Source organism: Rhinolophus sinicus, linkage group LG01 (assembly GCF_036562045.2).
Source record: "Rhinolophus sinicus isolate RSC01 linkage group LG01, ASM3656204v1, whole genome shotgun sequence".
NCBI classification, from domain to species: domain Eukaryota; kingdom Metazoa; phylum Chordata; class Mammalia; order Chiroptera; family Rhinolophidae; genus Rhinolophus; species Rhinolophus sinicus.
In genome coordinates, this window is record NC_133751.1 from 11,602,751 (window position 1) to 11,616,884 (window position 14,134).

Here is a 14,134-nt window from a genome sequence, read left to right on the forward strand (position 1 = left end):
CCTCTTACATACGAGGAAACTGAGGCTGGGAGAGATTCAATAACATGCTCACAGTCACCGCGCTGTTACTCGGCGACGTTGTGACAGAAGGACCCCCACAAAGCACGTCGTCGCTCACTACTGCTGCTCCCCTCCTTTCCCTTATTAATACTGAGGGTAACTCACTCAGGTGGCCCCCCTGTATTAGTTTCCTAGGGTTGCCATAAAACAACTGTGACAAACAGCGTGACTTAAAACAGCAGAAACTTGTTCTCTCACAGTTCGGGAACCAGAAGCCTGAAATCAAGGTGTCCACGGGGCTGTCCAGCCTTCGAAAGCTCTAGGGGAGACTCCATCCTGCCTCTTCCAGCTTCTGGCGGCTCCAGGCATCCTTGGCTTGTGTCCGCTTCCTTCTTTGTGTAGCCTTCTCCTCTTCTTTCTGTGTCTCTTAACAGGACACATCAATATTGGAAGGCTTAGGACCCATCAGATAATCCAGCATAATCTTATCTCAAGATCTTTGACTTAATTACAACTGCGAAGGTCCTGTTTCCTTATCAGGTCACATTCACAGGTTCTGAGACACAGACATACATACCTTGTTGGGGCCCCTGTGTAACCCCACCATTCCTGCCCCACCAGTCATAGTAAACCTGGAACTTCTTTAAAAAAAAAATTGTAGATGTTTTCAGTTTTGAAGTCTTTTGTTTGTTGTTGTTTCTCCTTATATTACCTCCTCTGATATCTAACCAAGAGGAGTGTTGCCAAGAGAAGACTTAAAAAAGAAAAAAAACACTACTTTTCACGTGTAGAAGTTTTATATTTTCAGTTCAAATGCTGTGATGCCCAAATCTGTCACCTAAATATGGAATGGTTGGCGTCCCAGAAGTCCACCCCCGATACAGAGGAAAACATTTTCATTTCTCTTCCACTGCCTCTCCACCCATGTTTCTTGGAGTATTTTGTGATGGAAAATCAACTTCAAGTATTTTGGAAGGCTGAGTAAAGATGGCCAAAGGGTGTGACTCACTGAAGTTGGGAAGTGAGACTTCTCTGTAGAGTCATTTTTCTGCAGAATCAGAGGTGGGGCTTACGGATGCCGGAGGGGCTGGGGGCTTCTCATTTCTGCAATTTATCATTTCTCTTTGCCATTTACTCACTTCCTTTTCCAAGTTTGTTTTTCAACATCAGTCTATAAAATAAGAATCAGGCTCCGTTCTTTTTAGCTGAAAGGATACTTTATTTCATGTTCTTCCCTAACCTCTCCCTTTCTCATATTACTGAAATAGTCTTACTAGGTTGGTGCAAAAGTAATTGCAGTTTTTACAATTATTTTTAACCTTTCAACTGCAATTATTTTTGCGCCAACCTAATAATACCAGTTGAACTGCCCCGGAGTCAGTTACTGGGCTTGTTCACGACTGGTCCTTTGGGTCCCAAACTTTGGCACCTTCCCTAACCTGCTTTGCAAAAGTAACAGAACCTTTGGGAAGTTTCCAAAAGAGATTCACCCATGGTCCTGATACAGTATTTTTTTTTTTAAGGCAAAAAATGATCATGGTTGGGTCTGTGAACTGTTGTCTGTAAATGTGTTTTGAAGTAAGAAGACATTCTGTAGTCATAGCCAGAGGAAGCTCATTGCATTTTGGGTCCATAGAAATGATCAAAGATGTTAGCTGACTGTGCCACACATGTACACTGCAGCAGGAGCACGTACAAAACATGTTAGTCACAGTAATCAGAGAGCATTTCTTTTTTCCCCCCTCAAAATTGTAGGGCAATAGCCAGAATTAGCATTTATGAGGAGAAATTGGCAGGTGGTTGGAGCACATAGGTTCAAAAAGGAATAAATTTGTTTAGTCAGTGTATTCAGAACAGGATAGGCATGCTGGAGCATCTGAGTCTAGAACCTTCTGGAACCGAGGTGCACATGATCACCGGGGGACCACTTGTGAGCACTACCAGTCTGTGTGCAGCAGCACCTGGGCCTGTAACACGAGCACTCGGTGTGCCCTTTACAGCACAGCTTCTAAGGTGCTGTGATCTGATTCGATGCTGCTGCTGCTTTGTGTGCATGTGAAATTAAACATTTTCCATCTCGCGTTGGCAGGCCTGAAAGCGGGAGATGAGATTCTCGAGATCAATAATCATTCTGCCGGTACCCTGAACTCATCGATGCTCAAAGATTTCCTCACACAGCCGTCCCTGGGCCTCCTGGTGAGGACCTACCCTGAGCTGGAGGGAGGAGCGGAGCTGCTGGAGAGCCCGCCCCACCGAGTGGACGGCCCTGTGGACCTCGGCGAGAGCCCCCTCACCTTCCTCACCAGCAACCCAGGTATGGCTGTGCGCAGAGCTGAACGCGTGTCTGAGCCCAGGTTGTCCGAGGCCCTGGGAAGCTGACCAAATAGCTTGCATGTTTCGGTGGATTGGGTCTGGGAGGTCGTAGAAAATGTGTGAGTCAGAGGAGCTGATGACTGAACGTGGGCTTCCTGTTGAAATGTCAAAGGGGCAGGGAACTTCTTGTTCTTGGAGAATAACTGTTTTGCTACAAAATCTACCCGTCACACACAGAAAGCTTCACCATGCTGTTGCTGCTGTCATTTTGGAGAAAGACAAATGGGCAGAGGCCACCATCTTTTGGCTGTGGCTAGAGATAGGGAGACATGGAAGTGCCAGGAGTCACGGAAGGTGCTGGGGTTCTGAGTCCTACCCTTGCCTTCCATGTTGTTGTCCCCCGTACGACCCAGCCCTGCTTTCCTTTCTGTGTGACGGGGACATAAGGTCTTGTTCGGTCCACTTCTCTCTTGGGGTCTTCCAATTTGGAGTCTGAGCACGAGCCCACCTTAACCCCCACCCTGCCCCATCTGCTTCCCTTCGGGCTGACACCTTTCCTCCCTTTCCCTCTGGCAACCTCACTCTCCTTTACAAGCAGCAGCTTGAACGCTCCCCGCCCTGGGAAGCCTTGCACCCCACAGCAATGGCTCCCTCCTCTGGCTCCCCAGGACCCTGCAAAGGCATCTTTCACATGGGCCCTGATCTGTCACACTATTCTTCCTTGCTTGTGCGTCTCTTACTCCTCAGTTCACTTCCGGCTAATGTCTTCTTCAGTTTGCTACACAACCGCCCACCCTTGTTCAGCGAGAGTCATGAGCCATCCAGTGAGCAGCGTGTTGCTGTCACCTATTTCTCCATGACCGGTTCTAGAGTTGGGGTTCACTTAGTAAGTGGGGGTTATGCATTTATGTTCTTTTAAAAACTGAGGTTAAAGATAGAAAGTCTTTCATTTTGAAATGGAGGTGTAGGTACTTTGAATAGCCTTGCCCTGCCACGGTTGTTTTTTCAAACTCCCTGTTAAAGCTTGGCTTGATAAGAAAAGATCACGAGCAGAAGCCTTGTAACAGTTCATTCTTTTGTTCGGTGGATCTCTGGAAGAATTTGACAAGTTGAGGCTTCAGAAAATCAATTGCACTCATTACTTTTGACTTCCTTGACTCATGATGTTGTTGTGGTACCCACACCCCAATCAAATTTTTAGAAAATGACTCCGGGGAGCTACTCGTATGTACCCTCAATGATAGGAAATGGAAACCGCGAAGCCTGTTCTTTTGTGTGACCACAAGATGGCAGCCTTGATCCCATGAAACAGTTCACAGCGGGTTGTTTCTGTAAAGACGGAATGAGGCACATTGTGTTAGATTTGGTTTCTCCAAGGATTTTATCAGGTCTGGATGTACATACTACAAATCTTAGTGCGTTTTCAACTTTCTTTGGATTTTTATTTTTCTGTCTGAGTCCTTCCCATGGGTTATGGATATAAAGCAGAGGTTGGCAAGTCCAGCCTCTGGCCTGTTTTTATAAATCAACTTTTATTGGAACACAGTCATGCCTATTCATTAATGTCTCGTCTGTGGCCACTTTCCCATTGCTACAATGGTAGAGTTGCAGTAGTTGTGACAGGGACTTAATGGTCTGCAAAGCTGAAAATATTTACCATCTGGTCCTTTACAGATAAAGCTTGCTGACCCTAATGTAAAGTGTGGCTGAAACTGCTAGCAATTTGTTTCTTTCAAGATAGTCTTTGTTTCGGTGTATTTCTTTCTTTGAAAAAAATTGTGTGTGTGTGTGTGTGTGTGTGTGTGTACATTTTGGAAATTTTGAAAATTAAAAAAATGTATTTATATATAGGTATCTGTTTTAGAAATATTGTAGTGTGTGTGTGTGTGTGTGTGTATATATATATATGTAGAGAGAGAGAGAGAGAGAGAGAGAGTGTTGCTATCCTATCTTTTATATGATGGAGTTTTAAAATTAACAGCTGACCTTTGTATCCTACCTTATGTTATCTCCTTCAGACAGACGCCTTTGAAGGCTGAGTGCTAAATCCCCTGAACCTAACATTATTTAAAACACATTAAAACTTCCATTTTGAAGTCATCCTTAGAAGATTTTATTCATTGCTTTGTTTTTTTTGAAGTGAATGATCATAACTTGGAACTGACAGTTGTTAAGTATTTACTGTGTGCCAGACACTGAGCTAGATTCTGAAAGTTATAATGATAACATGACATGATTATGCCCTCAAATTTGCATTTGAGTGTAGTTCTTTGTTTTTTAACTACTTCGTCTTTTAATATTTTGCAATGATCAAAAATCTTTCAGAACAAAGTCTGTTCAGTCAAGTTAGGTAATCAGACTGGTTCAAGAACAAAGCATGAAAGTAAGGTCCCAGTGTTGGTTTTCTTGTAAGGTTTCTAAGTTGGCTTCAATGTTAGTAAATTCCAGAAGAATTCTCAAATGCTCAGGGGCAGCCCGCTTAGACTGGCTGGAGAGCAGCAGGCACTCAGGCCCCATCTGGGTCCTGGACTGTCTGCTTTCTGCTTGCTGCCACTTCCTAGTCCCCATTTAATGGTGAAAGATAAAAGGGGAGGCAAGTAAACAGGATAAAATAACTAAAATAACCTGAAAGATTGCTCCATAATGAGACAGCGATAAAGCAGGATCCACAGACAGCTGCCGTTAAAATAGAAAAGAAAACAACTGAGAACATGTATACAATGGGTAAGCTGGACTACAGCCTTCATCTAAATTTAGAAGGAACTAAAAATAAGAAGCACGCTGAGTGGCAGGTTTGAGGTTTGATGCAGGGACCACCTTAAGATGGTCCTAGGGGATGTTTGGCATCCTTGGTAGAGAGCCTTGCAGTATGTCAGGGACACGGGGGTGCACGTGGGCCCTGGCTGCTGCCCGGCTGAGGGAAGCTGGCCCTGCGGCTGCCCCATCTTCCGAGCCCAAGTGTGCAGGCTCGGCCCATCCTGCACTGAGAGCTGTGATTGAAATACCTTGTTTCCCCGAAAATAAGACCTAGCTGGACCATCAGCTCTAATGCGTCTTTTGGAGCAAAAATTAGTATAAGACCCGGTCTTATTTTACTATAATATAACACTGGGTATAATATAATATAATATAATATAATTTAATTTAATTTAATTTAATACCGGGTCTTATATAATATAATATAATTATATCATCTCATCTCATCTCATCTCATCTCATCTCATATCATATCATATCACACCGGTTCTTATAGTATTAATTTTTGCTCCCAAAGACGCATTAGAGCTGATGGTCCAGGTAGGTCTTATTTTTGGGGAAACACGGTACGTGATTAGCTCTCAGGGCTGGATTATTTCTGAGCTTCTTTCTCACGCAGAGGTGCGTTTTCTCTATGCAGTGGCATCACAGCCTAGGAGCTAAGAGTGGGTTCTGGAACCAGGTTCCTTGGTAATGAGTTCCGTTTCTGTTTATTAGCTTCATGACTTTGAATAGGCCGTGCCTAATCTCTCTGAGCCCTGGTGTCCTCATACATAACGTGGGGATAATTGCACATTTTGATGTCACTAGGTTGTTGTGAGGAGTGATTGAGTTATAAAAGTAGCAGAGTGTTTTGAATAGGTCCTAGAAAGGGTTCAGTAAATGTTATGGATCCAGAGCACCATCTCTTATTGGGGACGGGAAGAGTAACCAGAGGCTGCCGGTTTTTTATCTCACTGCTCTCTACTCCACCTCAATCTGCAACAACAATCGTCTGATAACTAAGTTTATGAATTATACTCAAAGCATTTTCCTTTCCCAGGTGGAAAGAAGTGAATTCTGCAGCATCTAGAAGGCTGAGACACCCGGGCCCCTTTTCAGAGATCCTCATTCGCTTGGTCTGGGGTGGGGCCTGGGTGTGCATTTGTTTGGTGGTTGCTTAAAACTCCTCTGGTGATTCTAACGTGAAGCTAAGATGGGGGCCATGACCTTATGTCACCAGCTATTCTTGGTTATTGATTCTCATTTTCTGTCCTGGTGGAATAAAATGTTTGGCACGTTATGGTCACATGTAAACCATCTACAGTGGTATTTGTGGATAACATTTTGTGGTCTGCTTCCTTGAGATTTCTGTAATGACACTGTTAGGTGATCTGCAGTGCACTCTTCGTCTTCCTATCCCTTGATATAGGAAAGAAGCACTATTAATGGGTTGTCATGTTGGCTTAGACAGCCAGGGACTGGATAAGGAGATTCCATCCTAAGTATTCTCTCTCTAAGGCACAGTTTCCCATTCTCGGTCACTTGTCATCCACAAGTCCTTGTTGAAATTTTACTGGGGCTAAAAGTTGAAAACTGGGGCTGCTTTCATCTCTCCCCCTGCCCCAGCATTTGTTCAGGTGCATCCTGGTTAAAAAAAAAAAAAAATTGGGGGGAAGGATGTCAAGACAAAAGGATAGTCCCTTCAATGGCTGTTATTATAGAGAACCTTGGCCTGAAGGGGAAGCTGGAGTAGGAAGTTGTGAAACTGTGTGTGTGAGGTTTCCAAAAAGCCTCTCTAATGTGCCTGAGTGATTTATTTTGAACACTGATCTCATCTGGCACCATTAACATTTTGGGCCCAATAGATAATTCTTTGTTGTGGGGGTGCTGTCCTGTACATTGATGTTTAGCGGGATTCCTACACACCACTGCAAGGTAGTGGTAGCCCCCTCCCCCAATTTGTGTCAATCAGAATTATCTTCGGACATTACCGGGTGTGCCCTGAGTGGCAAAATCCCCTCCAGTTGAGATGCACTGGCCTGGTTTATTAGCAGGTGTACCTCCATCAGCCAGTTAGGGAAATATTACAGGAACTTCAGTACATGAAAGCAAATCTAGGTCTAAAATAAGTTTTATAAAACATTTATTGAGAGAATTCCAACACAAATACCCTTTTCTGGCATCTTTTTTTTTTTTTTTTTTTTTTGAGACAAGGGAAGAGCTAAGAACAATGTGATGCTTATTCTGAATGTTGGCTTTTTCCCCCAAACGTGAGTAAAAATGTCCTAGCTTAACGTATTTATCACTTGAAATGAACCCTTGAAACAAAGATATTTCAGTCAGTAATTATGCAAACCCCCCAAATTTTATGCAAGTTATCAGAATCGTGGCTAAGGCGGCATCCGTGATGGCTTTCCAGCGCTTCAACGTCTGTTTGCCTCTCGTTTTAGGTTTTGTCATCAAGCTCACATCCATTTTCCCTTTGTGGTGAATTCAGCTCTACTTTATCTTCCCTGGACTTCTGCTTGACCAGTTGGAGCAAAGCAGGGGCCCTCATTTAGCTCAATGTCTAGTCCACAGTATAACAATAAAAGTGCCAGAGCTCAGAGAGCTGAGTAGCTTCTTATTTGAAAGCTGGTCGTTCTGGGAGTTGAGCTGAGGAGAGCCAAGCATCTCTGGTCGACACTGACCCTTGTGTGTTAAAGCCAATTAGAGCCGACATTGGGTTTGCAGAATCAGCCCACTTGACATAGCTGGGGCACGTCTGTCTGATGCTACGTGGAAGATGGCAGCCTGGAGTGAGTGCACAGATTCCTCCTGCAGGAAGCAGATTAAGCAGTTTTTACCGTAACAGCAGAGCTTCTGTGTTAGCCGTGAGCGTTGAAGACACCTTGGTCAGAGTGGGCAATCGTTAAGCACCCAGCACGGACATCTACCTATTTGATTTGTGGCACAGAGCGTGTTTCTCTCCCTCCGGCACCCGTGAAGTGTATGTAAGGTTCTATTTTGGGCTGATGTGCCACACACATTGTCTGCAGCTCGATTTTGAAGACAGGAGACCATCAGGCAGCAGGGAGGGGGAGTGGAGACAGGGGAACTGCACAGATTTCTCTTCCCACAAACAAATATGGTCCAGTTCTTCAGAGTCTTTGAGGTTTCACAGATACCAGTAGCACACATCTTCTATTTGTTTGTCGATAAAATTCAGAGTGTGGGCTTTGTAAACTGTGAGCGCTGTTTATTGTCACACAGCACGTGGTCTGCCTTGCTTGGCCCTGCTGGGGAGATCCCAACGCCTGTCTTGATTTCCAGCTGGGTTGGTTTGACTGATGACACCCATCAAATCCTGTGTGTGTATGTGGGGGGCAGGGAGGGGGGAAAGTTGTTTCAGAGATCAAGAGCCTCCATTTTTATATTTTTAAAGAACATTAAGGGACCTTACATTATTCGACTTTCATGACAAGCTGACAGGATCAGTAAGGCCTACATCTACAGTTCTTATGGATTTGAAATTTCACTCTGTAGGGAAACAGACACTGAGATTATGTGAAGTTTGGCTTGAAAGAAGTTATTGTTTGTTTACCAAGTTAAAGTTGCAGTGCTGGATTTCCCTTTTTATTGTAGTTTATATTTTGCTTTCCCAGTCGTTTTGTTTGTTTGTTTGTTTGTTTTTCTGTATAATTGCTTTGGTTTTATTTCTTACATTTGTTGGGGTGGGGGCCAGGTGTTTATGTTGATCTTATACATTATGAGTATTTCTGTGGATTCTTATCTGACAGTAAAATGACTGAAAAGCAGTATATGACCACAGCCTAATGATTGATTCCAGCTAAATGTCTTTATTGTTAGTCTAACCTTTTCTTGTCCCCTTCCCCTCAATTTGTTTTTCCTTGAAGACATTTGAACTCAGGTATTAATAAGGGTCTTTAAAAAAAAAAAAATCAAGGTCATAATTGGTTCGTCTTTGGAAATGTTTGAAGAATCTGCTTTCTTTAACATATGTTGTTAATATAACTCATAAGGCAAAGACATTTTCCTTCCTCCTTTAAATTTAAGTCCCAAATGGATTTGAATGTAGCTAGAGTGAATGTGTCTAATCTGAGTAAATCAAAGATAAGCTAAATATAAGCTTACATTAATGTGCTTGTCCTTCTCGTCTCATTGTGTCTGTCCCTTTGAGTGGGCTGTGCTAGTTGCAAAGGATTTCTCAATCACAAGAACATTGTCATGATGTGGAAATAATATTACAAAACAAAAGCATGACCACACCTGTTCATATCAACCATTGTTCTTTACAGCAGCTTTTGAAATAGCCTGTAGGTCCTGTCCAGCTGGGGCCTCAGCCCTGCTCTGTGCTCCTGCCTTCTCTGGGGCTGCCCAGTCTCCCATATGTCGTTTGTCCATTTAGATGTGGCCCTGTGCCCTCTGTGTGCTGCCAAATAGTGACTGGGCACCCCCTCTGTGCCAGGCGGTGTGCTGAATGCTGGGACGGAGTGGAGGTGAAGTGGGCGGCTCCCCTGCACAGACCCCTTCTTCCATCACCTCTCAGCCTTGTCTTTGGTTTTCCCATCCTCTGATGGTTAGCAGAGCTCTCTGTTTGTGCATGTACTGGTAAGAAAATGGAGGCAGCTACCTCCAGGACCAAGAGGATAATTCCTTCAGTGTCTGTTGTTAGTGGAAAGTCTCTTATAGCGAAGAGAAGCGTGAGTACGAAGGTGCAAAATGGTGTTTGTATGAGATTGCCCAAAAAACTCAACAATGTTGTATAAGCCTCTTAACACGTTGCGTACAGTGGGGTTTAAATCCCTCGTGAAGATTCTCGTGATCCGTACGCAACGTGTTAAGCTGCGGGGGGAGTCCTGAGAAGGCTTTGACCTATGGGAGCAAGAATATGATTTCTCCTATTTGAATTCTCTCTTCCTGCCATGTTGATCTCTCTTCAGGTTTCTTGAGGTGCCCCTGTCAATTCCCGCCCCTGGCTTTCTTTGATTACTAAATTCCCCCTAACCATTTATTTGTTATCTACTGCTGCATGGCAAATCATCCCAAAGCAACCATTTCATTTGCTCACTGTTCTGTGGTCAGCAATTTGGGCTGGGCTCAGCTGGGTGGCTGTTCTTCTGTCCTCGCCTAGAGTCACCATGTGACTGTGCCATCTGGGCTGACTGGACTGGTTTAAGATGGCCTCAGGCACATATTTGGTGATTGGTTGACCCTGATCCCTCTCTCCTTCAGGTCTCATTCTCAAGAGGCTAGCTTGGAGTCTTTTGTATGGTGGGCTCAGGGTGCCCAGGGGGCCAGACCGAAAACTGCAAGGCAACTTGAGACCTTAGCTTAGAATTCACATAGCACCACTTATGTCACATTCTGTTGGCCAAGGCAAGTCGCAAGGCCAGCCCAAATTCATGGGGTGGGAAAGCAGACACAGAGATCTGTGCTTAAAGAGATGGGAGGGATTGTCACTGTCATCTTTGCAAACTGTCTACTGACTTTGTCCTTTCTCTTTCTCTTGTATTGCCCTTTTTACTCTCGTATTTTATTAATTTTTATCTTCAGCTAAGGGCAGAAGCATGACATAATGGGGTAAAAAAAGACTATATGCCTTAAAATCAGATAGAGCTAAAGTTATTAATTCACAGGAGTTCTTTTATATTCTGTATATTAATATTTTACCAGTTATATGTGTGGAACGTAACTTCACAGTCTATAATGTGTGTTGCTTCATTTATGATGCCTTTTGACCAAGAAAAATTTTCAATTGTAGTAAAATCTGACTTTCTATCTCATATGATTTGTGCTTTTTATATCTTGTTTAATAATTTCTTCTCCCCCCAGAAGTAACCAACACTTCCTTCTATATTTTCTTCTGAAAGATTTCTAGTTTGGGCTAATCACGTTCTGACTGATACCTCCCTGTTACTGATTTTTGTGAATAGTATGAGCAAGGGTCAACTTTATATTTTTTCCATGAGGGTAATCTACTGTTCTAGTAACTCCTATCAAATGCTCCATTCTTTCCCCCGGAACTGCAATGAAACGTCTGCTGTGCATCACACTTCCACATCCGGGCGGGGCCGTTTCTGGGCTCTGTTATCCTATCTGTTCTGTCTGGCTATCTCCTTGTTAATTCTACGCTGCTTTATATTACTGTAACATTATAATACATGTTGATATCTGGTAGGAAAAGTAACCCAATCTTGTTTATCTTCTCTAAAACTGTCTTTGGTGTTATTGGCCTTTTGCTCTTTCATAACAAATTTAGTTCCAAGAAAAACGTGCTGCTGGTGTGGGCTGCCTGAATACACATTCTTTGGTATTTGTTAAGACTTACACTGTGGCCTAATGTGTGGCCGGCTTGCATAAATTGCTGTTCCTTGGGGAAAACATATATTTACAAATCCTTGAGAATAGGGTTTGAAATACATTCATGGATCAAGCTTAATAATTCCTGGTGTTCACATCTTCTTATCTTGACTGAATCTATTTTGTCTGACATTTTTAGGGCTTTCATTACATTTGCCTAACATATTTTTTCATCCCTTTACTTTTTTTTTTTTTATTAGTTTCAGGTGCACAAAACAAAGTAATACTTAGACGTTTATCATTTATATCCTTCACACTGTGTCAACCCCCCTCCCGCCATCCACTATCCCTCTGACATCACATACAGCCATTACATTTCCACTTCTCTATTCCTAATGCTGTACTCCGCTTCTTGTAAGTATATACATATATATACATATACATATGGATATATATGTGTGTGTGTGTGTGTGTGTATATATGTATAAACTTGTAGTTGACATTCATTGTTGTTCACCTTCAGCTTCAGGCATACAATGCAGTGATCAGGCATCTACATCTTCCCTGAGGTGGTCTCCCTAATGAGACAAGTGTCCATCGGATACCCTACAAACTCTTACAACATTATTGATTACATCCGCCAAATTGACTTTCATATCCCCGTGGCAATCTTGTGGTTACTGACTGCTTTCTAATCCCCTCACCTTCTCCCTTATCCCCACCCCCCCTCCCATCTAGCAACCCTCAGTCTTTCCTCTATGTCTCTGAGGCTGTTTCTGATTAGTTCATCCCTTTACTTTTAATCTTCTGTGTCTTTTTTTAGGTCTATTTCTTGCATATGTAGCATATAGGTGGGCTTTATTTTACATTTTTTTTTTTTTTTAATCTAAACATGAAGTTAAAGTATTAAGTTTAGTCTACTTTATATTTATTTAGAAGATCCATGTATTTTGACTTGTTTCTGTCATCTTACTTTGCTGCCTTTGTCTTGCTGGTTTTTACTTTCCTGCCCTCTTGGATTGAATTGAATTGCTAAATGCCACTTTCCCCTTTCAAGTGATATAATCTAATACTGTTCACTTAGTGGTTGCCCTTAAAATTTTAACATGATTTCTAACATACCGTGTTTCCCCGAAAATAATACCTAGCCAATCAGCTATAATGCATCTTTTGGAGCAAAAATTAATATAAGACCCGGTCTTATTTTACTGTAAGTCTGGGTCTTTAATATCATACCATATCATGTCATATCATATCATATCATAATACTGGGTCTTATATTAATTTTTGCTCCAAAAAATGCATTAGAGCTGATTGTCGGGCTAGGTCTTATTTTCGGGGAAACAGGATAGCAGAGACCAAAGTTAGTCTTTTTACTTCTCTCTTGAAGCATAAAAGGACTTTAAACATAATCACTCCCTCGATTGTCTTAGTTGAATCTTGTATGTTGGTAATTCCCAAATGCCATTTTGGGGCATGTGTGGGTTATTATTTTATACACTAAGACTTAACCTGTGTGTATATCAGCTCTTTATCATTTCACTTTGTATATCAGATTGTGTGTGTCTCCCCACCTAAAGTACATCCTTTAGAGAATTTTTTAGTGAGGTTCTGTTTGTAATAAACGTTCTCACTCTTTGCATTTCAGATGTTTTTATTGCATTCTTCTTCATAGGTAATATTTTAGGTTTAAATACAATTCTATATTGATAGTTTCAGCATTCGAAGATTTTTGTGCTATAGTGGGGTAATGTCTTCAGACACATCTTCCGGTCTTCTGTTCTTTCTTCAACCTTGATTCTTATCCATTGACTGTTTCATGTCAGTGGTTATAGTTCTCATTTCTAAAAATTCTATTAACGTCCCTGGTCTTTTTTGAAATTGTCTCTTTTCTTCGTCTTTCTTTGTCTTTTTTTTTTTGTCTTAAGTATGTTTTCTCGACATTCTCTATCTGATCTCTGTGGTACTGTTCCTTGGGAATCGGATTCGGCGGCTTGTTGTGTCTGCTGCTTCTCACTCGTGGGGACTTGGTTCTTCTTGTATGGTTATACTAATGGGTTATGGGTTCTTGTTTGACCAAGCTTTGTCTCTGGGCATTATATGATACTATCATTAAGGATGAATCCCTGCAAGGTAGATTTGTTTTTGCTTTTGCCAGGTACCCTTGGAATACAAGTTAGAACAACTTTATGGCAGCTTCTCATCTTAAGTGTCATGGACTGAATGTTTGTGTCCCACTAAAATCATATGTTGAAGCCCTAACCCCGATGTGATTGTTACAACTGTGTTTCCCCGAAAATAAGACCTAGCCAGACAATCAGCTCTAATGCATCTTTTGGAGCAAAAATTAATATAAGACCCGGTCTTATTTTACTATAAGACCAGGTAATATAATATAATATAATATAATATAATATAATATAATATAATATAATATAATATAATAGTATAATAATACCGGGTCTTATGTTAATTTTTGCTCCAAAAGACGCGTTAGAGCTGACTGTCTGGGTAGGTCTTATTTTCAGGGAAACAGGGTAGGAGTTGAGGCCTTCTGGAGGTGATTAGATTTAGAAGAAGTGACAAGAGTGGAGCTCTCATGATGGGATTAGTGTGCTTATAAGACAAGGAAGAGAGACCAGAGCTCACTTGTTCTCCCCTTGTGCACACAAAGAAGCGGTCTTGTGAGTACCTAGTGAGGTGGTAGCCTGGAAAATGGTCCTCACCAAGAAAAGAATCTGCTAGCACCTTGATCTTTGACTTCTAGCCTCTAGAACTG

The 14,134-nt window shown here is 42.1% G+C and overlaps 1 protein-coding gene across 8 annotated transcripts in view; it reads left to right on the forward strand.

Annotated features, from left to right (window-relative positions):
• The window catches only part of TIAM1 (TIAM Rac1 associated GEF 1), a 360,045-nt gene that overhangs the window by 299,810 nt on the left and 46,101 nt on the right, over positions 1 to 14,134 (forward strand). For all 8 annotated transcript variants that reach the window (XM_019730167.2, XM_074326168.1, XM_074326172.1 and 5 more), the window contains one exon: positions 2,090 to 2,314. In XM_019730167.2, coding sequence (XP_019585726.1) covers positions 2,090 to 2,314 — 225 coding nt within the window. The remainder of the gene's footprint in view (positions 1 to 2,089; positions 2,315 to 14,134) is intronic.